The 26,813-nt window shown below is 41.5% G+C and overlaps 1 protein-coding gene across 1 annotated transcript in view; it reads right to left on the bottom strand.

Moving 5' to 3' along the window:
* Positions 1–26,813, bottom strand: part of ARHGAP26 (Rho GTPase activating protein 26) — a 406,595-nt gene that overhangs the window by 102,240 nt on the left and 277,542 nt on the right. Inside the window, 1 exon segment of the mRNA XM_006086413.2 lies at positions 3,048–3,207. Within this exon segment, the coding sequence (XP_006086475.1) occupies positions 3,048–3,207 (160 nt within the window).

The following is a 26,813-nucleotide window of genomic DNA, read 5'->3' on the forward strand; positions in this document are numbered from 1 at the left end:
GCGGGGGGGGTTGGGGCACTCCCCATTATGGTTGGTGGGGCCCCCCCCCCCCCGTCCCCTAGGGCCTTTTTTTTCTTTTCCCAGACAACCTGGGGGGGTGGGGTTGGCCCTCACCTTCACACAAACAGCCCGTGGGGGGGGGTGTGGAGGCCCTCACTGTCACACACAGAGCGCAGGCGATCAGGGGTTGGGCGCTGCCCCTGTCACGCTGATCGGTGCCAGGAGCCTCGCGGCTCTGCTGATGCCGTGCTGGGAGCATATTACCCTTTTACTATATAGGATAGAGGCCTGGTGCATGGGTAGGGGCTGGCTGGTTTGCCCTGAAGGTGTCCTGGATCAGGGTGGGGGTCCCCACTGGGTGCCTGGCCAGCCTGGATGAGGGGATGATGGCTGTTTGCAGCTGGTCACACACCCTTCAGGGTGGGGGTCCCCACTGGGGGTGCCTGGCCAGTCTGGGTGAGGGGCTGAGGGCTGCTTTCAGGCTGGCAGTTGACTGAGGCTCCCAACCGCTCCTTTTTTTCTTTTTTTATTCTGGGCCAGCTTTAGCTCTGGCTCTAGCTCTGAGGCTTCCGCTGCTGAAAGCAGGTATCTGGTTTGTTTGCGTTCTATAATCGAAACAATGTATTAACTCCAGCTCTGAGATCCCGGCCGGCTGAAAGCTGGTTTCTGGGGTTTTGTTTAGCTTCTATATTTGTTACAAAGTTTCAAACTGCCAGCTCAGAGACCGGCAGTGCAGGCGGGGAACGTTGGAGTCCTCCTTCACTGCAGCAAGCAAGCCTCATGTTCACTTCCAGCTGCCTGGCTGCCGGCCGCCATCTTGGCTGACAGTTAATTTGCATATCACCCTGATTAGCCAATAGGAAGGGTAGCAGTCGTACGCTAATTACCATGTTTCTCTTTTATTAGATTAGATGGGAGAGGGGAGGCCATGCTGCTTACGCAACTTTGCAGAATATCCTCGCTACTTGTGAAAGTTTACACTCAGAGGTTCTTTAGTAGTTATTAATGCTCTATAACAACTAACGACCAAAAAACGTAGTGGCTTAAAACCTACTTACTCCCTGCTTCTGTGGGTTAAGAACTCAGGAGAGGCTTAGCACGGTAGTTCTGCCTCAGGGTTTCTTACGAGGTTGCCCTGAAGATGTCAGTCAGGGCTGCATCATCTGAAGGTTTGATCAGGGCTGCAGGATCCACTCCTGAAGCAGCTCACTCACGTGTCTGGCAAGTTGGTCTGGTTGCTGGCAGGAAGCCGGTTTCCTCCCCACAGGGCTGTGGGACTGCCTTTACAACACAGTAGCTTGCTTTCCGCTCAGTGAGCCCGTCCAGAAACCAAGGCAAATGTTACAAGGTCTTTTATGACTAGTCTCCAAAGTCACACTCCATTACTTTTGCAAAACCCTACTGATCACATTGGGATCACTATTCCTATTGATCACACTGGGATCAATATTGGAATCTCTTATTCCCCTTGAAGGGGACTACACAATGGAGTGAATATCAGGAGACCAGGGTCCCTGAGAACTATTTGGAGGCCAGCTACCATAAGAGCCCATTCACAATATATGTGCTGGGTGCCTACTGAGAACCTGGGAACCAAGCAGTGAACAAAACTGACAATAGTTTCTGCTTTCGTGAAGCATACATTCTCATGGAGGTCGCAAAGACAACAGATCAAATCAGTAAGTAAATTATACAGTATGCTAGGAAGTGGTAGGTGCTATGGAGAAAGAGAGAGAAATCAGGATCAAGGGGAGGGAGTGAATGAGGCTGGGACTGCTTGCAATTTTAAATACAGAAATCTAGATGGGACTCACTTAGAAGGCTTGAAAGAGGTGAGGAAACATGCCGTGTAGTTATATGAAGGAAGAGTGTTTCGGGCCTGGAAATAGCAACTGCAAAGGCCTTAAGGTAGGAGAGGGTGCCGGGTGTGGGGAACAGCAAGGCAGCCCAGGTAGGAAATGAGATGAGGCAGTAACAGCAGGGAAAGCAGAGACCATGTGGGACCTTCCAGGCTCTTGTAAGGGCTCTAGCTTTCACTCAGTGACATGGAAAGCCCCTAAAGGGTTCTTAGCAGACAACTGATTTGATTTGACTTAAATTTAAACAAATCTCACTCTGGTGGCTGATATCAGAATAGACAAGCCAAGGGTAAGAGGAGGGACGCAAACGAGGAGGCTCTAATAAAAACCCAGACAAGAGACGATGGTAGCTAACGTTAGAGTGTTATTAGTGTAGGCAGTGGTGAGTGCTCTCGATTTATTTGGCAGGTTATCTAGCAAAATTAATTCACCATTCTAGGTAAAGATTTACTTAGAAGGAGCACATTTTTTATTTGACACCAGAGCTGTGGCTGTCAAGTGGTGCCCCAGGGGACCCTGCAGCTTCTGAGAAGCTACCTAGAGATCTGCCATGCAGAGCTGGGGTGGGACAGATGAGTGAAGCATCATGCCCCTACCCCAGTGTTATGAGGACAACTCTGTGGAGTGAGGGAGGTCTTCTTAAGAAAGACCAAAATGTCCTAAAGGAAAAGACAGACCACACACACGCACGCACACACACACACACACGCACGCACACACACATGCATACACATATATAGAAATAATACACCATTATATAACTGAAAGGCAAACTTCAGATTAGGAAAAATATTTGCAACACAAATGAAAATAGTTTAATGTCACTGATAGTAACTATTATAAACTCATATGAGGACAACCAAGTAAAAAAAAAATGGGCAAAGGAAATCTTCAAAATGAGACTTAGACTAGCACCTTCTTCATTGGATTGTTGTAAGGATAAAAAGGCAACCTATGTAAAGGACTCAGCACAGTTCCCACTATAGGATAAATGCTGTCGCCACCATAACTACTGTTGTCACAGCTGCCATCCTGAGATTATCACTGCTGCCATCACTGCCACTACCAGCAACTTCATCATCATCACAGTTCTCATTAGCAATGTGAACACTAGTCAACCCTGAATGCCAGTTCCAACTCAGCCTCCCCCAAGGCAAATTCTTCAGTGCCCAATTATACTTATATCACCTTATCATGGTTTTCGATCAGGATCTCAATGACAATGTTCTGAAATTTGATATCCATGATGGCGGCTACTGTTTCTTCCTGAGGCCGAAGCAGGGTGGGTCCAAACACCACGCCAAGGTTCGCCACTGTCATCAAATTTTGCTTGTGGTTGTTAGCAACACTGGGAAAAAGGAAAAGAAAAGGCACAGATGAGAGAAATAGTATACAAATAAACAGCTGACTTCCCTCTACCTTTCCTATTTTTCAACTTCTCATCTAGAAGAAACCGGACCTTGGGATACCTCCTGATATCTTTGGAATTCAAAGACAGACTTTTCTACTCATAGTTTCATCTATCAAAGTTTCAGAAATCTTCAGTATCCACGCTATTTAGCTATTTCATATTATCATTTCCATTTTGCCTAAACAACCAACCGACCAAAGCAGCTGCCTTCCAAAATATGAACCTTTGTACATCGATGTACAAATCACTGTTCTGCAAATCCAGGTACCTGCTAATTCCACTTAGTTACAATTTCTATATGTGGCTGCTGCTTAAACCACTGTGATCAGTAGCATTTTCTCTAGCTCAAATATAAAAACTCTTGATGGTTTTAATACATTTGCAAACATAGGCACAAAATAGACGTAATTTTCAAAATGGGCAGCTCTGGATACTCAAGAAGAAGTCAGGAAATTAAGCACTTTAGGCTCAGAGTATTAAAGCCCCATCCTATGAAACATGTGGCTTATATTAAATGAAACATGTAGAATAAACAGGATAAAAAACCCCTACTGTAGATCTATGTATATGGCTGTGTTTATATTGTCATTTATACTCAAAGGGTAAGAAATACACAGGGTCAACAGTAGCTGGGTCCGAGTAATTTGCTAAACACATACGCATATTTTTGGATAAGCAGCTACACAAAACATGTATCTGCACTCCACAAGTAGGCACCATTACCTAGCCATAAAACTTAATTGTCCATTTGCTAGCCCTGAGTATAAAAATATACAAATTATCTATAAGCGACAAGTAAGTCAAAAGTTAAAGCCATTCACTATTGTTAAGAAAATATTAGGGGTTTCTCTAAATCACCTGTTAGAAGAAGGAAACTATTCATTATGAGAAATGAGAGGGAAATTGGGCAGAGAAGTCAGTTTGCACAGACATACCTCCCTAGCATTCAGGGCTATTTATAGTGAGTGTTTTTTTAAACACAATTCTGTAAATGCCGGCACTGTTTCGCTTGTATACTTCTATTTTGTGGGAGAAAAAACTGTTCTACTGACCTAAGTGTAGGTTTTGAAACTGAGCCTTTACTGAAATAGTAACTCAACCAATTTTATCAGCAGATGTGTACTTTGCTATACTTTTCTAGGGCTGAAAGTAATTTCCTAAAAACTTCCACCTCTGAAAGGGTCATTGCTGGGAGAGGGGTCAAGTCTATGAACAACTCAATTAGAAATATAATCTGCTTTTTGATTGCTAAGCAACACCTGCAGCAAGGAGATTTGACACTCATATCCTGGTCCACATAAGAATATTTTACAAACATTCTTTGTGTTCCCGGAGTTTTCTATTCTACCCAGAACTGCATCACATTTCTAGTCTGAAAGCCTTAATGCAGATGGTCAAGTTCTTACCTGGCAAGGGGGGAAAAGACTTTGCTTCTGTGCCTCAGTCCATCAGCAAGTATGCATATTTAAAAGCTGCAGTAACGACCATTGCTTTCAACATCAGCTCCTGGGTGCAGAAGTGAATTCCATGCCCTTATAGTTCCCCTCCCAAAGGAGTTAAGTCAATAGACCTACCCCTCTTGTCACAAAAGTCCTTTGTGCAGATGAATCAATAAGTTTTATATGTATGAAGGCACTTTTAAATTGCAGACCAATATAAAAATACATGGTTTGGATGATGATCATTCTTCACCACCATGCTTCTGAGCACTCCGACTCAAGCAATAGCCTCATAACTAGACTCCCTGACTAGAATTTCTAGCTTCCGCTTTATCCTGCCTGCTACCACTAGGCACTGTCCAGAAGTCAGCTCTATTTACATCATTCCTCTGCTGAAAGCTGCAATGGCCTCACACCTCCTTGGATTGTAGGGAGAGAACACAATGGCAAAGTGTATGTAATGTGTAATGTGTTTAGCAATGCTTCTATTATTTGAGTGTTGATAGTGGGTTCCACTGTTTTGAATATGAAGGCCAAACTTAAGAAATAGTACACTTTTTCCCAAGTCACCTCTGCCACTTTCCAGCTCTGGGTGTCTGGGCAAGTGACTCAGTATGTCCAAGGTTTGAGTTCCTCACCGGGTTTTTTCCCCCCTATTTTAATTAAATTTATTGGGGTGGCATTAGTTAATAAAGTTATATAGGTTTCAGGTATACAATTCTATAATACATCATCTGTATATTATATTGTGTGTTCACCACCCCAAGTCAAGTCTCCTTCTATCACCATTTATCTCCCCATACTCTCTTCTACCTCCTCTCAATCCCATTTCCCTCTGGTAATCACCATACTGTTGTCTGTGTCTATGGGTTGGGTTTTTTCTCTTTGGCTTAATGCCTTCATCTTTTTCATCTACACCACAACTCCTCTTCCCTCTGACAGCTGTCAATCTCTTACCTATCTACAAGTCTGCTTGTATTTGGTTTGTTAGTTTATTTTGTTTATTTGATTCCACATATGAGTGAAATCATATGGATACTTGTCTTTCTCGGACTGGCATATTTCACTTAGCATAATGCTCTCCAGGTCCATCCATGCTGTCGCAAAGGGTAAGTTCCCTTCTTCTTTATGGCCGAGTAGTATTCCATTGTATAAAGCACTGGTTCTCAACCTTCTGGCCCTTTAAATACAGTTCCTCATGTTGTGACCCAACCATAAAATTGTTTTCTTTGCTACTTCATAACTGTAATGTTGCTACTGTTATGAATCGTAATGTAAATATCTGATATGCAGGATGGTCTTAGGCGACCCCTGTGAAAGGGTCGTTCGACCGCCAAAGGGGTCGCGACCCACAGGTTGAGAACCGCTGGTATAAAGGTACCACAGTTTATTTATCTTATGTTGGACATTTGGGCTATTGTAAATAATGCTGCAAGGAACACCGGCGTGCATATATTCTTTCAAATTCATGTTTCGGGTTTCTTCAAATATATTTCCACATGTGGAATTGCTGGGTCATAGGCAGTGCAATTTTTAATTTTTTGAAGTAACTTCATACTGCTTTCCTTAGTGGCTGCACCAGTCTGTTTTTCCACCAACAGTGCATAAGGGTTCCCTTTTCTCCACATCCTGGCCAACATTTGTTTTTTGATGTATTGATGACAGCCCTTCCAACAGGTGTGAGGTGATATCTCATGTGGTTTTATTTGCATCTCTCTGATGTTTACTGACATCGAGCATCTTTTCATATGTCTGTATGTCATATCTGGAGAAGTGTCTATGCAGATCTTTTACCCATTTTTAAACTGGATTGTTTCTGTGTTTTGTTTTGGTTTTTGGTGTTGAATTGTCTAAGTTCTTTATAAATTTTGGATATTAACCCTTTATCAGATGTGTCATTGGCAAATATGTTCTCCCATTCAGTGGATTATCTTTTCATTTTGTTGATGGTTTCCTTTGCTGTGCGAAAACTTTTTAGTTTGATACAGTCCCATTTGTTTTTTTCTTTTGTTTCTCTCCCAAGGCTATATATCAGAAACAAAACAAAACAAAAAACACTGCTACAAGAAATGTCCGAGATTTTACTGCCTATGTTTTCTTCTAGGGTTTTTATAGTTTTGAATCTAAGAGATAAATCTTTAACCCATTTTTAGTTTATTCTTGTGTATGGTCCAAGAAGGTGGTCTACTTTCATTTTGTTTGCATGGATCTGTCCAATTTTCCCAACACCACTTGTTGAATAGGTTATCTACATCCATTGTATACTTTTGCCATCTTTGTCAAATATTAATTGAAGATAAAGGCATGGGTTTATTTCTAGACTCTCTACTCTGTTCCATTGATCATATGTCTGTTTTTATGCCAGTACCATAATGCTTCTATTCCTATTGCTTTGTAGTATAGTTTGATATCAGGTAGTATGATTCCTCCAACTCTGTTCTTCTTTCCCAAGATTGCTGTGGATATGTGGGGGTCTTTTGTGGTTCCATATAAATTTTTGGAATATTTGTCCTAGTTCTGTGAAATACACCATTGATATCTTGATAGGAATTTCATTGACTCTATAGATTGCTTTGGGTATGGAGATTTTAATGATGTTAATTCATCCTATCTATGAGCGGCATATGCTTCAGTTATTTGTATCTTCTTCCATTTTTTTTCTTCAATGTCTTATAATTTTCAGAGTACAGGTCTTTTACATCCTTGGTTAAATGTATTTCTAGGTATTTTATTTTATTTTTTGATGCAGTCTCTGTCTAGTATTTCCTTAATCTTTCACCCCTCAATGAAGGCAGAAGTGTTGTCACAATCCTGTATTTATTACATGTTATTGATGTCTCTACTGCTGTCTTAGGATAGAGACTGTGCTTATTTTAGGTGGTACCACCTGTGCTAAGCACAATGCCTGGCCCAGGAGAAGCACAACAATGTTCACTAAGGTGTTAAAAGATGATGGAAGCTTCTCAGTTGACATAAAACAATTATTCTCAAGGCAGCTATTTACTCATAAAAACTCAAATTATTACTGATGATTTTGGGGAGAATGTATTTCAACTATCCCAACCTCCCCTTTCAAAGCTTGGAGCTGTGTTCCATTTCTCAGGTTTAATTAATAAGTAGCAATTACTCAGATGTGCAGGCCTCAATGCCCAAAGGCATTTGGAAAGAAAGGCACAGTAATTCTGGATAAGCAAGTCTGAATATAAATAGGCTTGAGGCTACCCAACATAATTCATTTCCTTTTTAATGATCCATTTTATTTTAGAACTTAAAAACACATTGATGTAAGTTTTATGAAACTTTGGGGGGGGGAAGCTGTACTTTTTATGACTAGCATATCTTTTGGTTCAGTGACATAATGAATTGATCTGTCACTTGATCATTACTACTCACAAATTGGTATGGCTATGTTCATTACTCCAGATTGAATTACTAATGGCTTGAGATCTCTATGTAGCCCAGACAGAAAGGCCTAGACCTCAGCCTCTGTTGGCACCAGCCATCCATTACAGCTTGACAAATGTGCAGAGGTGTGGGAGGCAGGCTGGCAGAGGACTGAGAAGCCCGGTCCAGCAGAGGCCACGGGACTCATTCATTAGCAAGGTCTATAAAACACCGAGAGCCTGCTTTCTGGGCTGGTAATTGAGCTGCTTGAATACTTTCTCCCACAGTCGAGAATGTCATGTTGAGTCTTGACCTAAAATCGACATGCAAAAGTTTCTTGTGCCTTGCACATTCCATTGAAGGAGTCTTTGACATGTCTTTTAGATCCCTAGGCCCACATGGATCCCTTTGTGGTGCCTTCTGAGAGAGCTGCCAATGCCAAAGGCTTCCTTTGCAGTTTGCAGAGAAATAGTTTCCATTCTATTTTAACCTGGGTGAAACCCAGCTCCTTTTGTGACCAATAAGAGTTTGCTGTATCAGCTGCGAAGCAGTGCATCACCGGAGGGACATGCCTTCACGGATCTTGTTGGGGAATTTGCACCCCATGTTCCCTGCAGTTCCCTCAGGAATTGCAATTAATGAGGAAAAAGCAGGTCCCAAGAAAGTGGCTTTGGCAAGAAGGGTCTCTTGCCACCCTTGTTTCCAGGGAAAATGGATGAGGATTCTGGATGTAACTGATGCCCTTTGAGAGGCAAAGGGAGGTAAATTGCTTCCAGATGAGGATGATGGATGATGGTGGAGAGTGTTATGAGGGGAGTAGACAGTAGCCAAACCCTTCTGGGCTTGTAATGCAGAGACCCCTGTGCTGTCATAGGAATGGCATCTGTTTTCCTAGCAGTAAATGAGAGCCAGAGCTTGGTAAACTCTAAGCAGTACTTCATAGCCACAGCCTGGTCCTGGTATACTCCAGCAATCATAAGCCTATTGCTGGGTTTACAAATCTTTTCATGTTAAGCCCTGGAGTGCTGTGATGAGGTATGTCAAAGGTGAGTCCTGGTTCCACTGGACACAGGTGTGGTGACAAATTAGCACTATCTGCAATGAATGAAATGGGTGGAGGAACAGCATAGCAACACTTAACTGCCATCCCTGATCTGTTTGTGTCAGTTCCCAGTGTTAAATAAGAATGATAAGTTAGACTTCTAGGGTATTTTAGAGTTTACAAGGAGCTTTGCAACAATATTTTACATTTATTTGACCTGAAAAAAACTCTAGAACGGTAGCTCTCAAACTTTCTGACAATGACTCATGGTTAGAAATTATTTTCCCATGTAATATTTTTTCTCATAAAATATATTTTCCCATGTAACATACATCCATACATACATACTAGTACACACACACACACATACACACACACACCACACCAAAGTTTTAGGAACAGTAAATGTGATAAATTCTGATATTTTCTACCCTTTTTTAACCTACTAAATTGATTTTACAACCCACTACTTTGAAAAGCACTATTCTAGGTATACAGAACACAAAAATTGTCTCCAGTTTACAAATATGTGGAGGTTTAGGGGGGCGGAGAAGGGGCTAAGAGAGATAGTATAACACAGTGGTTAGAATTAAATAGATATTCCTAGCTGGGTAACAAGAATAGTTAAGTCACTTGGCATCTCTAACCCTATTTCTTCACTTGTAAATCAGGAGCAATATTAAACTACCTTTATGAGTAGTTAGTATTGCTCCTGATTTACAAGTGTTAAGTAAGATTAGGTGAGTAAACTTTTTGGCATGAAACAATGGCTTAATGACAGCTATTTTTAAAAAATATATTTTTATTGATTTCAGAAAGGAAGAAAGAGGGAGAGAGAGAGAGATAGAAATATTAATGATGAGAGAAAACCATTGATCAGCTGCCTCCTGCAAGCCCCATACTGGGCATGTGCCCTGACCGGAAATTGAACCATGACCTCCTGGTTCATAGGTCGACACTCAACCACTGAGTCATGCCGGCCTGGTAATAAATGACAACTATTGTTCACAGTGGTGGTCAACATAGTGGTAATGATAGTGATAGAAGTAGCAACAAGGCAGCAAGTGCCAACTTAAAGCAACACTGTTAGTTGGTGATGTCATTAATATCCTGTCCAGAAACCTCTTGTGTCCTGCTTCTGCCTGGGGCAAGGAAGCCGACCTCCTCCAATTATATTTGAAGGGCTTCCATTACCCTACTTATCTGTACTTTGCTTCTTGGTATTCTTTCTTTTCTAAATTTATGAAATACTCCAAATCTATATTTTAAAAAGTTCAAAAGTTAGTATTATTTATTTTCCATCACTTCCTTATAATGACCTCTCCCTCGACAGGCTGAAGGCCTCACAAGAAGCTACAGCAAACCCACCACACTCACTCTGCCTTCAGGGCACTAACTAGCCCAGGCCTGCCAGCAAGTCCTCCCCTCACCATCCAAAGCCCACCTCCCTGCAAAGCCCAGCTCCACACACTCTTTTGACACAGTGTCTCCCCTCTACATGATTATGTTCAGAGTCAATTGCATGGGGGCATTTCTACACCGACTGCTCCATTTTCACGACCATGGTCCTGGGATGCATCCTCTGCAGCACACAGGCAGGTCCTGGGTAGGCCCCATGTGACCAATTCTGAAAGCGGTTGAGTGGGTGGGCACGCAGCTGCAGTATATATCACTCTGCTCTCTACTACCCTCTCTGGGGTAGAGAAGCTGCAAGCTCTGTGGCTATGAAGGATTCGCTAGAAATGCTGCTGCTGGAACTACACCTTTTTGTGGGTAACCAGGCAAGTTTAGTTTCCTGGGTTGCTAATGTGGTTACTTTCACCATCTTTAAATGCATCCTCAGTATTTAATGGGGAGTGGCAGGGGGAATCCCACCACCACTGCCTGTGTGTTTTCTAATAAGTCAGAGTGTGTGTGTGTGTGTGTGTGTGTGTGTGTGTGTGTGTGTGTTGCCTGGACACCATCTGGACTTGGTGAGGCAGGAACAGTCAGGATGGTGCTAAGGAGACCTATGCCAAGGAAACCCATCAGAGTCATAAATATAGCCTTGCTAGGCTGCCCCAATGGCTGGCACCAGAATGAGAGTTTAAAATAAACTGTGCTGTGTACAGACTGGGGTCACGTTCACCAACCATATTCAACATCCTTCTGGGAATGGTTATCCATGGAGAAGCCAGACCTGAAGGTTTGAATAACTGCGTGCTCATGAAGGATACCTTTACATAGTGGAATCTTCAAGAGAACCCTTTGAGGCAGGCAGGGAAGACTCCATTTTACAGGTGAGAACTGAGACATTAAGTAATTTGCCCGAGGTCACATAGCTAATGAAGGGCAGAGGCAGGAGGGGAACAGGGCGGGGCTGCAGAGCCCAGACCACCATGGAGCTCTGCAGTTCACTCTTCACTCGTGAGGAAGGGTCGGTTAGGCCTAGGCTACAGAGTCCTTCTTTTTTCTCAAACATGAATAGACAAAACAGTTACATGTTAAGCATGTACTTTCCAGATTAGTGTGTGTGTTTGGGGGCGGGGGGAGCGGCAGTTTTTCACAGAAAAAAACATGCTGCTCCCTCATTCACTGCCCAAATTACTAAATTGGAAGAGAGAGAGAGAGAGAGAGAGAGCGAAAAGAAAGCATTTATGCCTATGAGATTGATACTAGACTAAATGCCATTTCTTCTCCCTGCCTGTAGTGAAAAAGGCTACAGGCTTGACAGAATCATGAACATGATGAAATGCTCCTCAAATATGATGACATTCCATTTGTACTTGGCTGGCACAGCCAGAGAGCTGCTTCTTAATAATGAACAGGTGAACACTATAATATCAAGAGAAAAGAGCAAATTAAAAGAAAACAAGAGGGACCAAATGGAAACCATGCCAGATTTAAAAAAAGAAGAAAAAGAAATTTGGGTGACAAAGTCAAGATATATCTGTATAACACTTGAGGTCTAACACAGAGAATGCTATAAAATATGAGTGTATAGCCTGCTCTATTTCCACTCTGGTCTCCTCCAATCCAAGGACACTACCACTTTAAAGCCCACCAAAGCTTCTGACTGTTTTTAAATTCACATTGAAAACCACTGACATGGCCAAGAAGATCCTGCATGATCCAGCTGACCTCTTCAGGCCCTTCTCCACCATGCCTCCCTTTGCTCGCTGATTTTGGGGCTAAAAGTAAAAGTCTCTTTAGGCTGGGTGCCTTCCTTCAAAATGTTGATTCCCCTGCCCCCACCTTCCCACTGCAGCCCCCCTCTCTCTGGATTTCTCTTACTTATCAATCTCACTTCTTCAGAGAGGTTTTTCTCAACCCGCTACCCTAGGTCAGTCTCTCGCTATAATTCCAATTCCCCAATTTTCTTTCCTAGCACTTATTGAATTATGTCATTACTCATGGCACTGTCACTGCCTGTCTTGCCCACTTATTACTAGAAGTTCTGCGAGGACAGGGATGACGTTAGCCTCCCTCCCTGCCCCATCCCCAAAGTCTGGTAGAGTTTTGTCCATATCAGAACATGTGCACCTTCCTCTAAGGCAGGGGAACCTTTTTTCTGCCAAGAGCCATTTGGGTATTTATAACATTGTTCACGAGCCATACAAAATTATCAACTTAAAAATTAGCCTGCTATATTTGGTCAAACATTTAATGAACTCACCCCTAATGCCTTGGCAAGGCCAGGCCAAATGATTTCTCAAGCCTTATACAGCCCGTGGACTGGACATTCCCCACCCCTGCTCTAAGGGTATCAAGGCTCAATTGCCACTAAATGCCTGATTTGAACGTTCATGGAACCTACTGGTGTCTTAAAGCCTTTGCCAAACTGGGGACAGTGGTTGGGGGAGAGGCCTAGCAGCTCACCCTGACACTGATGAGATATAACAAACCAGGTGGCTCTCCTTGGCCACACTGCTAAATCTGGAAGGTAAAAAGCCATAAAATATTGACAGAGTCTGATTATTATCATTACAAGCATTAACTAATATACATTACATAATATAGCCTAAGATCACAATATTATATCTGTCTCCTTCCAAAATACTTAAGCCTTCAAGGGTAATGTCTCCCATGTCTTTATTTTTTCTTAGCCCTTTCTGAAATCTCTTTATTTCCTGCCTGCCTTTGATTATTATTAAGATTGTCATCACTAATAACAGTAACTGACATCCACCGAGCACTTACTGTGAGTCAGGCAGTAAGCACTCCAATCGATTATCTCATTTGATCTTTAAAATAACCCTATGATGTAAGTTTCATTACTTTGCCACTGCAGGAGCCAAGGCCCAGGAAATTCAGAAATTTGTCCTGGGTCACATATTGAATGAGTAGTCAAGCTGGAATATAAAGCCAGGCAGTTTGCCACCTGATTCCACAGTTGCTGCTCTTAAATGCTCTGATTGAATGCAGTGTGTTTGTGTGTTTGGGCATAAATGCATGTGTACACACACACACACACACACACACACGAGATATAATGTATACAGTATATATCCTGCCATTTTTTCTCAGTTGTCTCTCTTCTTCTCTATGTAGTCTAACCTTAAGGAAATCATGAGTAAAGGAGAACCTGATTATTTTTAAAAGGATGTTTTGGAAGCAAACAAAGATATTAGGTTCATCTCTGACCACTAACAGTATAAAGCTGTTGTGTTGGTAGAAAACTAATCTGTGTCATGGGAATTATTGGAACCCCTCTGGAAAAGGCCAGGTTTCATTAACACAAAGAATTATACTTTTGCTGCTAAGCTGCCTACTTTTCCTAAATTAGTCACAGTCACTTAGAGACTAACACCAAGCCAACCTGAATTCTATTTGTCCTCCACTGTCTCGATTACTTGTTATTTGAATTGACTTATGCACATGGATGGCACATCCGTTCAATCTAGGTGTAAATTAATTAGCTTTCCCATCCTTGGTCCTGGTAAGCTCATGCTCTAGCCTGTAGCTGTATTCTTGGACCCAATTCACAAGCCTGGATGGGGAAAAACAGAACTCGCATACAAAAGAAATGCAGAGAAGTGGCCTAGGGAACCTTCTTCTTAGAAAATGACTCAACCATTTCAGATTATAACAAACTATCTGAAGACCAATCATCATTCTCAAAACATTTTACAGTTTTAAAAGTTTTTTTTAAGTCCTTTTATAGATTTATTATTGGTGATGATAAGTTATAACTGATTTATTTATTTTGAAGCTTATGTTCTCAAACCTAGAGAGAGGCCAAAGCATAACTAGAGGAGGTTTAAACGTTGCATATGGGTATGGCAACCTGATGTCACCAAGTGCTGCACTTCCTTCAATAGCTCAGCCTAACACCTTTAGGCTAACACCGTCCAAAAAAGGCAGGTGTGGAGAAGTTGCCTTACGGCTTTCTACCTAAGGAAGGATGTGCAAGGTGATCCAGCACAGAGGCCAATTGCACAGCATCTATTTTTCAATTACCAAATATTCGAGTACCCTTTTATCTTCCAGAGACTGCTTTAAATTCTGGGGACATAGCAGTGAACAAAAGAGACATGCCGGGAATTCCCCGTTTTAGGGAGCCTACATCCTTTTGGGGTAGGACAGACAGTAAGCAAATCAAATATATGGTGGAAAGGGAGCACAGGGTGGTGAGGGAAGGCGTCACTGAGGCATGTACTAACCACCTGTAGGAGGGAAGGAAGCCAGCCATGTTTATCTCTGGGAAAAGAGCTACAAAAGAACAGGAACATCTGTGGCATGTTGGCAACACCCAATGAAAGCCAATGTACCTGCCTCAGGGTAAGCATGTGGAAGTACCAAAAGTCACACAGGTAATAGACTTGGGATGGCCAATATGGTAGGATTGTGAGAGCTTCATTCCCTACTGAATGAGATGAAAACCAATGAGAAAATTCTAATCAGAGGGATGACATAATATAAGCCACCCCTCTCTGTAGACTCAGCAAGGTCTCAGCTACTAGGACTTAAATGATCAAATTTCATGGGTTCCTTAACTTTCAAAGAGAGGTATAAGAACTTTACAATCTAACATAGAACACACTGAGTGAATTCAAGACATGTAAAAACCAGAATACAGCACTGTTCATATTGATTTAAGCACTAAAAGGTGCCGGGCACCATGCCTTTGTACCTATGTGTGTGGTAACATGGCAGGTCTCTGAAACTTTCCCCATTTTTCCCTTAGTCATCGTGCTGACCTCCCCTGGGAAGCTCAGTGGAAGAAAAGAATGCTTAGCCAAAGCTTAACTGGAGACCTACACTAACAGCCTCTAGGTGCTGGTTACCAGTTACCTACCAACAGTGCCAATATTAAATACATCAAGTAAACATTGATAGAGCCCCTTGAATTCCACCATATTAACAACCTTTCATTAGTTAAAATAAATAGCAGTGTTCTGAAGTCAGATCCAGAGACTAGTTCCATTTTACAGATGAAAGAACAGGGACAAAGGAGCTAAATCAAGGTTAAGGGATTGGCCCTTAGCCATGTGGCTTAGCTCAAACAAGAACAGAGGCTCTGAGACTGAGCAGTTGGAGCTCCTCACTTCCCATGAAATGCAAATAACCTCATTTCTGCTTCAGTGGAAATGACCATAATCCTTTCTGGATGGAGAATCAAGATTCCAAATCCATAGTCAGGATAATGGGAAATGTTACTGAGAGAGATTCACAGATTGTTAAGAGAGAGAGAAACATGCACGCTCATGTACCCTGGGTAATCTATCTCCTTTCATAGAGATTTTTTTTTTAATAAGGAAAATAACCCAGTTGACTTCCATATTTTTGAAAAGTTGTATACTTTCACCCTAAAAAGGAAACAGAGAAAATTACATTCCTTGCCACGAGTCTGAAACAAATTGAGAAGCTGAGATTGAAAAAAGAAAACTAGCTTTAATTCATGGGCCAATCTACCAAAATGATGAGCATTTATAAGCCTACATGTGATAACACAGAAATTTTGAATTATATGTGGATATTCCATTAATGGACAAAAACAATTATCTTAAGGTGTCTTGAAAAAGTCATGGCTCTCATGTATAGGAGCTGACATCCCATGGACATGTTCTGGAGAACAACCAGTACTAACAATGAAATATGAAATTCTAGATATCTAACATCCAAGAAGAATTATTTGAATAGCACATCAACATCTTAGATGTTTATATATCTGGTGCTAAAGAATAGAATTCTTTAAAAAAGACAACATACTTTTCACAGCCCATAAAAGTTAGAAAAAAACACCTGAGTGAATTATACTTTAATATATTTCCCTACTGTTGAGGCTCTATGCTAGCATCCCCTAGTTCCTTGCTGCACTAAATTCACTCTTAAATTTTCAATGTGAGTTCAAGACCAAGTGAAAAAAACGGCTCATCTTACTTGTTTGTACATATAAAATAATTGTGTTTATATTTAGTGGTACATGTTAGAAAACACACACATCCTTCTGTAATAGTATTTATTGCCTTAGTTACAAAAATAGATTCATCAGGGAATTATGCCAATACAGTTACTATTTCAACATATGCAAAGCAAAACCTGATTTCTTCTCCTCACAGGAAGCACAGAACTGGAAACTTGAATTCTGCTACCTTGGAAGCAAATTATAAAAAAAAAGCACAGTGTCAACTAACAGGAACTGGAGGGCCAATGTGAAAAAACCAAGGTAACATTAGGTGGGGACCAACAGATAGCGTCTAGTAAGAGAGACACCATATGATTCAAAACAGTGAAGTTAAGATCTGGGCTCCTGACCTACCTGCCATTCAGGCTCTCAGGGAGAGTCATAAACAAAGTCCAAACCCAATACTTTTCAATGGAGAAGTCAAAGTGTTTCATGACAAAGCTCTGGAATGCTGTCAACTGTGCAGACATCAAAGTGTGACACGGCAGCTGTGGCCATCTTGCTTTGCTGGCTCATCAGGCAAGGCAGGTAAAGAGTGCCAAGCTGAGAGCAGTGGAGAAGGGGAAGAGAAATGTAAGGTAGGCTGAAAAAGCCCTTCGAAGACACAATGGTACCTGGTTCCCAATAGGAAAGCCATCAGTAACCAATTTTAGCAAACCAATCTGAATAGCAATGAAACACAGAGACAAAACAATGTAATGAACATCAAATCCTTAAATTACTACAAACTCCTCGCCCTGGCTCCCATGAGCAAACCCTGCCTACCTCTCCACCCTCCTATCATGCCATTCTGCCCTCACTCATAGCTCCCATTACCCTAGCTGTCTTCTACATGTTCCTAAAATACCATGTCTGCTCGTACCCAACACTGATTCAACAGCCACGAGACACCATGCCCCCTACTAAGCACTGGGATGCAGCAGTGAAGCCGACTGGCAAGATCCCCACTTGCAACATACTGATATTACATTACAGTTGGGAAGACAGATAATGCACAAATACATCAGTAAGAATGTCAGACTGTGAAAGTGGCAACAGAAAATAAAACAGAAGCATGTGATAAAAACTGGTAAGGAGGGCCACCGTAGGCTGGGAAGGCCTCTCCAAGGAGGTGACATATGAGCTGAGCCCACTCATCAAAGGGTATAGCTAAAAGTCTACAGATCAGGAGAAGATGGGATCACTCACACAAACACATAGGCAATAAGAAGTGGTATCTTCAACCATAAACATCAGTGATGCCTGCCCGAGCCTTCTTTAAAAGTTATATTCCAGAGTTCACTTCCTTTTCCACAGGAATTCTGAAGTCTGTGTCAACAGCTGTTTAGTACAATTGGAAGCACTGGAATCCTTGCCACTCCTCTGGTTTCCCACACAATGAGGAGAACGCCCTGTAGCTTCTGGCTGCTGCCCCCGTCCTGTCCATCTCTGTGGCCTCAATCCAGCTAGGAAGTGGCTCCTCCTGAAAATGTGTCATTCACTAACAGATCTACTGCTCAGTCTTGCAAAGAGAAGGCCACCTTCCAGAAATGCACATAGAAGGAAGGAAATAACCACGCCACAATCCTGTTGACATGTGTCAGCATTTGGTTGGGTTATGTAAAAAGCTAAGTAATCGTTAAAAAAGGGTGGGAAACAAACAAGAGAGTAGCCCTTGCAAAAGATTGCTTGTGTTTGGAAAACTTGAGGGAAGAAAAAAAGCAAGGTTCAGGGAGTCCTGCTACTCCATAAAAGGTCAGGCTTCATAGATTTCACTAAAAAATGTCAGAAAATCACTTCTACCTGCACTCACCAAAATGAGTCTTCTCCATGAATTGGTATTCAAAGGTAAAAACTGGTGCTTAAAAAACAACAACAAATAACAAGTAGCTTCAAGAAATAATCAGTGCACCAATTCTATACTTCACTGTTTCATATAATCCTAGTACAGCTGAAAATTCTTCAGACTCCCGACCCACTGAAGACAAGAAGCCTGCAGTTGTACTTCGAGCATCAGGTGAAAGAGCACATGGCAACCACGAGGCTGAGGTGGGACCCATACTGGTCAGCCAAGCACAGATAGCGTCTTTGGACATGCAGATTTATGCAACTCCCACAAGGACCAACACTCTGCCAGGATCTCTCTCTCTCTCTCTCCTCTCTCTCCTCTCTCTCTCTCTCTCTCTCTCTCTCTCTCTCTCTCTCACACACACACATACACACACACACACACCTCCACCTGAGTGTACATTCCCATATATACAGTCATCTACACTAATAAAAGAGAAAGATGGTAATTGGCGTACGACCGCTACCCTTTTCATTGGCTAATCAGTGAGTATACGCAAATTAACTGTCAGCCAAGATGGAGGCCGGCAGCCAGGCCGGAATCAGCGGAGCCGAGAGGCCTCCTGGCTACCTGGATCAGCGGAGCCGAGAGGCCTCCTGCCCTGGGATCAGCAGAGCCTGATGGAAGCCCTGTGTGTTTATGCACCCTGGGGGTGCAGAGGTGCTGTCCTAGGCAGAGGCCTATGGCAAAAATTTCGACTCTGAGAAGCAGCCTACAGGCTGGAAGGCGGCTCCTCTGACCTCAGTGCTGGAGAAGACCATTAAGCAGAAAACTAAAGAAACCGATTTTACATCATTTCCCAGGTGGAGAACAGTTGGCATGTAAGCCCCTGACCAGTGCCCAGCCTCTCCTCTGTCAGTCTATCTCACTCTTAGGTACCATGTTCTTTGTTCTGTCTTAACTGCAACTCATTTTTAAACTAGATTGCTTTTAAAAGAAGACTAAATAAAGTTTCCCTTAAGTTATTTAGGTGGTGCTGGGGCTGCTGGGGCTGCTGGGAGCCTGATAGAAGACACAAACATGCAATGGGGGGCCTGTACCCAGCAGCCCCAAGGCCCGCCACCTTGGTGCTGGGGCTGCTGTGGGTATCAGAGACACAAACCCACAGGCCCGGCACCCAGCAGACCCAAGGCCTTCGTGGCAGAACTAAGGAGCAGCAAGCCAAGCGGTAGGAAGCAGCAAGCAGGTAGGCAGTAACAAGGGAGGGGTCCCGGACTGCAAGAGGGCACATGCTGGGCTAAGGGACCCCCCACCCATCCCCACTGCACGAATTTCGTGCACCGGGCCTCTAATATATATATATATATGACTCCCCTGCCCCCAGCACACACAGAAGTGTGCCGAAATAAAATAAAATACATCTATCTTTCTTAAGACAGACTCAGTAAATGTCATCAGATGTCAGTTTGATCCTTAGAATAGTGGCTATGTCTAAATTGTTATCCTTTATTATTTCTTTTGGTGCTAGCATTAGAAAAAACACACTAAAATATGTTTCCTCTTTTATCTTTTTGTATTCTAAGTGAAAAGCATCTATTGTGGTATAATTGAAAAAGAAAAGCACAAAGAAAATAAAAATCACCCATAACTTCACCAATCAGAAATAACTAAATTTTATCCAGTTTTAAGATATACAGAAAGTCCTCAGGTTATGTCGGACTCGATGTACGTTGTTTCGTGGTTACCATGCCATCTCCCATTTATTTATTAAAAAAAAAAAGTTCCATCATTTCAACCTATGTACATATGTGCTTTATGTTTTTTATTATTTATTTACCACAAGTAAAAGTCAGGAATTGTTATCTTTCTTTTAATTTTTTTTTTTTTTTTTTACTGTTTGACTTCATTACTGCTGTGTATGTGCTCCCTGTGAGTGACGTAGGTGCTTGTGTAGGTGGGTTCCCACTTACGGCGAAAATCGCCTTACAATGCCCTGTAGGAACAGATCTCCGATATAACCCGAGGACCTACTGTACTTGGTATGTCCTACTGTGCGCAAGTACCTGGAATCACACTGCATGTCCCTAGTTTTATAACCTGTTTTTACTACCTTATATGAACTTTTCAAATATCCATTGTCTTATTCAACATATTTAAGGTTATACAGTGTGGCCTTGACTTACGAGTGTCCCGACTAACGAGTTTTTCGAGATACGAGCCGTCTCTCAGCCGATTTTTTGCTTTGAGTTGCGAGCTACAATTCGGGTTACGAGCCAGCTTCAGATACCCCACCGCTAGTTGGCGCAGCGAACGTCACAGTGAACGCCACAACATGAGCCCAGCATCACGTGTCTCACTCGTTCACTTTAAGATTTGACATACGAGTAATTTGAGTTACGAGCTCCGTCACGGAACGAATTAAACTCATAAGTCAAGGCCCCACTGTATAGGATTTTACTCTATGGATATTCCTTTATTTAAAAAATCCCCCATTACTGAACATTCAGATTGTTGTCAATATTTTGTTTTCAATAACATTTAAATGAACTTATATGTACATAAATGCTTTTGTACATTTTTCGTTCTCTAGAATTCACAGAAATGGAATTTCTGGATGAAAGGATATAAATATTTTTAATACATATTACCAAACTGTTACCTGGGAGAGCTATATCAATTTTTATTCCACCTGGGATGTTTTAGCATGCCTGTTTCTCTGAGCCCTAAGGTTTTATTACTTTGAAAATTTTCGTAAGTATTAAAAATATTGTGCCTCTCTCATCTGAAGTTGCACTTCTTAGATTAGTAATGATATTGAACTTTTCCCAACTGTTTATTGAACCAATGACTTTATTAAGGGCCCAGACATAAAAATTAGTTTCCAGTAAAGCAGATCAAAAGTAACAGGTAAATAATAAGACATACCAGACAAGGATGACACCTAACTTCTACATTTTTAAAAATAAATACAGTTCTACACCTATTTAAGTATTCCTATACATTTATAAATCCATATATCTTTCATGAAATTTAATGGGGAAGAACAATATTATTGAGATAATCAAATCCCTCTCTATGAAGCCAGGTAAGAGTGAAGTTCCCTGACTCAGCACTTGGTGCAGTAGTGCACTGGTGTCTACCTAGATCTACAGATAAAGACAGCTGGGAGGGAAATGATGCTCATATCCCCCTCATCTGGTCTGTAAGCCCTGTTCACCAGTGCATGCCCAGCACTAGCAGGAAAGATGCTCACTAAATATGTGTGAGGGTTATTTTCAGGTTGAAGGCCGAGGTACATGAAAGGATTTGAGCCTCAGGATAATAGCTCCTCTGAGCTCAGTATTTCCCACCTATCCCAGTGACTGTGGCATCACATAAATGTTTGTGGCTGCCACAGAGACAAAAAAGGATCATAGTACCTTCCTGATCTACTTCATCGGGAGGGTGTGAGGACAAAGTGAGGAAGAGGGGTGAAAAAATTCTGAAAATAATTCAGTGCTGTGCAAAGTGGAATGATGAGGAGGAGGAAAAGGAAGAGAAGGAATTTAAGAGAAGCCTCCAAGAGGCAGATTGATGAGTACACACAGAGAATGCTATCAGTGAAGTAGGCCTTGCTGAGAAATGAAGCTTTCTGCTTTGGCATTCCATTAGCTGTGCACTAAAACAGTGTTTCCCTGGAGCCTGGGTGGGCGATATAAAAGGCACAGATTGTAACCGGGCTGCCAGGCCCTGAAGACCAATTTTGAATTGTGGGCCATGAGTGTTAGGCTCTTATTTATTGTCTGAGAGCTCTTCCTCATAGATTTTTCTCTCTGTCTAGAGTGCTCTGCAGCCTCTCTGGGATGTGCACTTGTGTGGACTTTGTTTTGTTTCTCCTTTTGGAATCTGCTGTGACTACTGAACTGACGTTGCAGATCTTGCCATTTAAGTCCAGCAGGAAGTCAGCGGTGAGCAGAACTAAGCATGAAAGCTTTGTTAGGATCAGCATTCTGAGTTGAGAGAGAGAAAAAAATCCCTGTGATAGTACTTGCTCAAAAAACAGTTCAAAAACGTATACTTTTTCTGCATGTTTGAGGGCCAATGCTGAGGTTCAGAGAAGTTGAACCTCTGAAAGTGACTGAAGTGGCATTTTTAGAAAGACCTAACTGGAGATAATTCATACTCTGACCTTTAGCAGAAGGGCACCAGGCCTGAGGTGGGGGAAGGAAAGAGGAGGGGGAAGATGAAGGCTGGCAAGGGCTGGAAAGGACAGTGTCCATACAGGAGCAGAGCAGTGTCCCCACCCAGGCACCTGTTCTCTGTTAGGAACAGAGAAGGGCTTAAAGGCTGCTGTGTCCTTGACTCCTGGTTCTGTTGTCTCACAGCTCTCTATGCCACTCAGAAGCAAATGCACCACCAATCTACACATCTATATATGAAATAGCCTCAATTATGAAAAATGGTGGTAATCACTAGATGGAAACCTGCTGGAGGCTACTGCTGCTCCTGGTTATTGTTCCCCACTCTCCAGACTCCTGTACTACCAGCGCCACTAGAGTCCCCCCAAGCTAGAACCTGTTGCCATGGTAGCTGCTTTCCCCCCTTTTAGAAAGGGCACGCTCCAAGCCATTATGAAAATAAAAAGCTTTTATGCTTCATGATCACCTCCCCTCCTGCTTCTCTCTCTGTCCTGCCCAGTTAAATGCTTGATAGCACACGCAGCAGAAATTGAAATGTGGGCATTTCAATTACAGCAATGACCAAAAAAATTAATCATCCAGACAGAGGGCCTAGGAAACAACTATTTAAAGCAACAGTGTGTGTGTGTGTGTGTGTGTGTGTGTGTGTGTGTGTGTGTGTGTGTGTGTTCAGGTTAGTGGGGAAAAAGAATGAAAAGTAATTAAAGACAGACATTCTCTGAAGGATATTAGGTCTGACAACCACCAAAGCACTGTCTGGTCGGATGTGAGGAAAGGAGAGGGAGGAAAAGCAGTCATGGTGATGGCTGATGAGAAAGAGTCACCAAAGGGATAAGAAAACCATCCCCTTTTGTTAACAGAAACCAAAGGAAGGAGGGAGAACTGTCTGGAGGCCCAGTCAAAGACACATGTAAGGATTGCTCCCCTGGAGAGGAACTGAGAGTGGTACAGAAGTCCAAACCCTATATAATGGAACTTGCTGGTACTCAGCATTGGACACAAAATGAAAAATCGTGAGAAAGAAATGAAGAATGTTATAGCAAGACTGGAGCAGTTGTCTGTACTATACTTATCTATAATAATGCATCCCTCCTGCCAGCACTCATTCTCATTCTTACAACTTTGTTGTGATTGTCCATGAGTGAGGAGTCCTGGCATGTGACTCCCTCTCAGGGATGCTTTCAAAGTTAGGCCTAGCCTCAGACCGCTATGTATGTCCAGAAGATGGAGATACATAGAAAAGAGAAGCAACAGAGATTAGGAAAGTCAAGCCCACATGAAAGATGGAGAGATTTCACTTTCTACCCCCAAAGCCAATGAAGTCCTTATGGTGACTGCCAAACAGCGACTGACTATTCTGGTTCTATGCCCCCAACTCAGACCACTAGAAGTGATTAAGACTAAAATTAAAGGTGATAAGTGGAACAAATGATGTCTAAATGTTCAATCAGAAAGGCCATACCTAGGATATCAATCTAAAACTGTGTTTGCAACAGAGAAGTTCAAAGAGAAGAAAGACTGCATCATTCAACTTGCTAGTGTTGTACTAGAACTTATGATGCCAAGGCAAGGCTAATAAAAGGAAGTTCATTCACTACTATCTAATGCAATGTAGGCCATGGCTGTTTGGCTCTTATGTGCTATTCAATAAATCTTCTTTATAGATTTTCTCTTTGTCTAGATTGTGCTGCATCTTCTCTAGAATGTGGTTTGTGTAGACTTTGTTTGATTTCTCCTTTCGGAAGTTGGTGTGATTATTGAATCTGAGGCTTCATGTCTCTCAATTTAAGAAAATTCTCAGCTGTTGTGTCTCTTCAATTATAACGTTTTCCCATTCTCTTTAGCTCATCTTCTAGAACTCCTCCTTCCAGACATATTTTAGACCTTCTCATTCTCTCTTCTATGTCTCTTCAAATGTGTTCTACTTCTTTATTTCTCTAGACTGCATCCTGGCAATTTTCTAAGGTCTATCTTTCTGTTCATTGAATCACTCGTCAGCTTCATTTAGTCTGAGTTTTAAATTTTAATGATTTAAAAAAAAAGTTTTATTTGTTTTTTCTAACTCTTCCTCTTCCTTTGCTTGGAAATCCATTCTTTATGTTTCCCCCAATTTTAAATGCAATTATTATACAGTCTCTGGGATTTTTCTATTATTGGTTTTATTATTTGAAGTTCATGGGTTTTGACATTCCTATACATTGCTTCCACTGACTCTAATCGATATTTAGATTATTTCCTGTGTGTTTATAACTTTGAACTTTGCAAAAGAGCTTTGTTTATGGAAATCCTAGGCACCATAGGTTGAGTAAATATTCTTCAGCCTGTATTCAAGGAGCATCACTGAGTGATATTGGTAGAATATATTTGAATGTGGTTATAAAATTCCTTGGAGATCCCAGGCTAAGATAGAACAATAAATTCCCTATTGTATCCCTATTCTAGAAAATAACTTTGTGTGTGTGTGTGTGTGTGTGTGTGTGTGTGTTTTTAAATCTAGTCTTTGTTTTCAATGAGGGTGAAGTCTGTCAAAGATCCATGATTAAGGTAAGGGTCTCAGTTCTAACTCCTTCAACCCTCAAAGTCATTTCATTTCCACATGATTTTAAAACCCAAGTTAACTGACACTGATGACTTTACATACCTCTATCCCCACCCTCCCCTACTTGACTGGGACAGCTACATTGTCAGCAGGCCTTTATTAATGAATATTCTATGGAAATGAAACTTTTGCTGACTTACTATTTACTACCAGGAGGAATCAGACTCTGTGAAGACAGATTTCAACCTGAGTTCAAATTGATAAGTTTGTAAATTAGTTTTGTCTGGTAGAGATGCAAATAACTTCTATCCAGCAGAAAAGATAAAGTCAAGAGTTAAGGTATTATTGCCTTATAGAGCATTACTCACTTCTAAATCTAACAAAGTAAGCTTATTTTCAGTGTTCTTTCTTTCATTAATTATATAAATAAGTCTCTCCTATCCTCTTTTCAACTAGCGTTATATTTCTACTGGTAGCCTCATAAATCTTTGAACATGTGCTTATTCTACACTTTTACAAAAGTCATATTTAAGAAAAAAATTTTAAAACTATACATTAACTATTTATTGAGGATCTATCATGTTTAAAGCAATGTGTTAACTTCTTTATATATGCTATACTATTAAATGCAATTTTCATGAGGAAGGGGTTATTCCAATTTGACAGATGAGGAAATTGAGGCTCAGAAAAATTGAGTTATTTGTTCAAGGTCACCTAGGTAAGAAGTTATAGCTATGAATCAATCCAATCCTCATACTCTTTTTCTCTTCATGATATAATGAGCTGAATATTCTTTTCCTAAAACATCTACCCATTGGTGTTAATATTGCAGGGACTTGTTACTTCCATTTTCTAAAGTAGATTAAAATCACGCTAGCTTTTGAAAGTAGACAATTCAAAATGTTTCACACTGACGTTATAGTCAACTATCCCCTCATTGATTACTCCTGGAATTGGTTTGAAGTTAAACTTGAATACACCATTAAGAGCAAAATAATTATAAAAAAGTAGCAAAATAAAAAAATAAAAATCACCTTATGATTTTGTTAAAGTCAGATTGGAAATTGTATGCTTGGAGGAAAATAACATTTAAAAAAGTCATAACAGATATGCTATCCAATGCAAGATCAAGAAATTTATATTGTTTGAACACTAACAATAACTTATGGTCATATATACCAAGCACATTTCTAGAACAAAATGAATTTAAAGAGAACCTAAAATGAGAATTCTAAGCTTTGAAACTCCAAATTATTTACTTAGGATCCCAAATTTTAAAAAAATTTGAGAAGGGGCCATGAAGGAACAGCTCTTCTGAAGAGTAAAAACGAGGAGAAAAACCAAGATGGCGGCATAGGTAAACACCTGAAATTGCTGCCTCACACAACCACTTCAAAAATACAACTAAAAGACAAAATGGACATCATCCAGAACCACAGGAAGGCTGGCTGAGTGGGAATTCTACAAATAGAAGGAAAAAGAAAAGCACACTGAGACTCAGAGGAGGTGCGGAAGTAAAGTGCAGAGGTATGGAGGCTCACGTGGAAAGGGTTGGCAACTGAGGACATGGTTGTCTTTTTCAATCAGGAGGGAGTCTCAAGCTCCCGTAGGCTCTGAACTCCAGTTGGGTGAGTCTCTGGGGACCCAGACTCATATGGTGAGAAACTGGACTGTCTGGTATCAGGCGGAACTCAAGGGTGGCTTTCTCTCACAGGTGCTTGCAGCTACCACGGGACACTGAGACCCAGGGCCTTGTAGGGCAGGGCTGAGGATCAGCCATAGCTGTTTGCTCCACCCTGTTGATTC

Source organism: Myotis lucifugus, unplaced genomic scaffold (genome assembly GCF_000147115.1).
Source record: "Myotis lucifugus unplaced genomic scaffold, Myoluc2.0 scaffold_28, whole genome shotgun sequence".
Taxonomy (NCBI): domain Eukaryota; kingdom Metazoa; phylum Chordata; class Mammalia; order Chiroptera; family Vespertilionidae; genus Myotis; species Myotis lucifugus.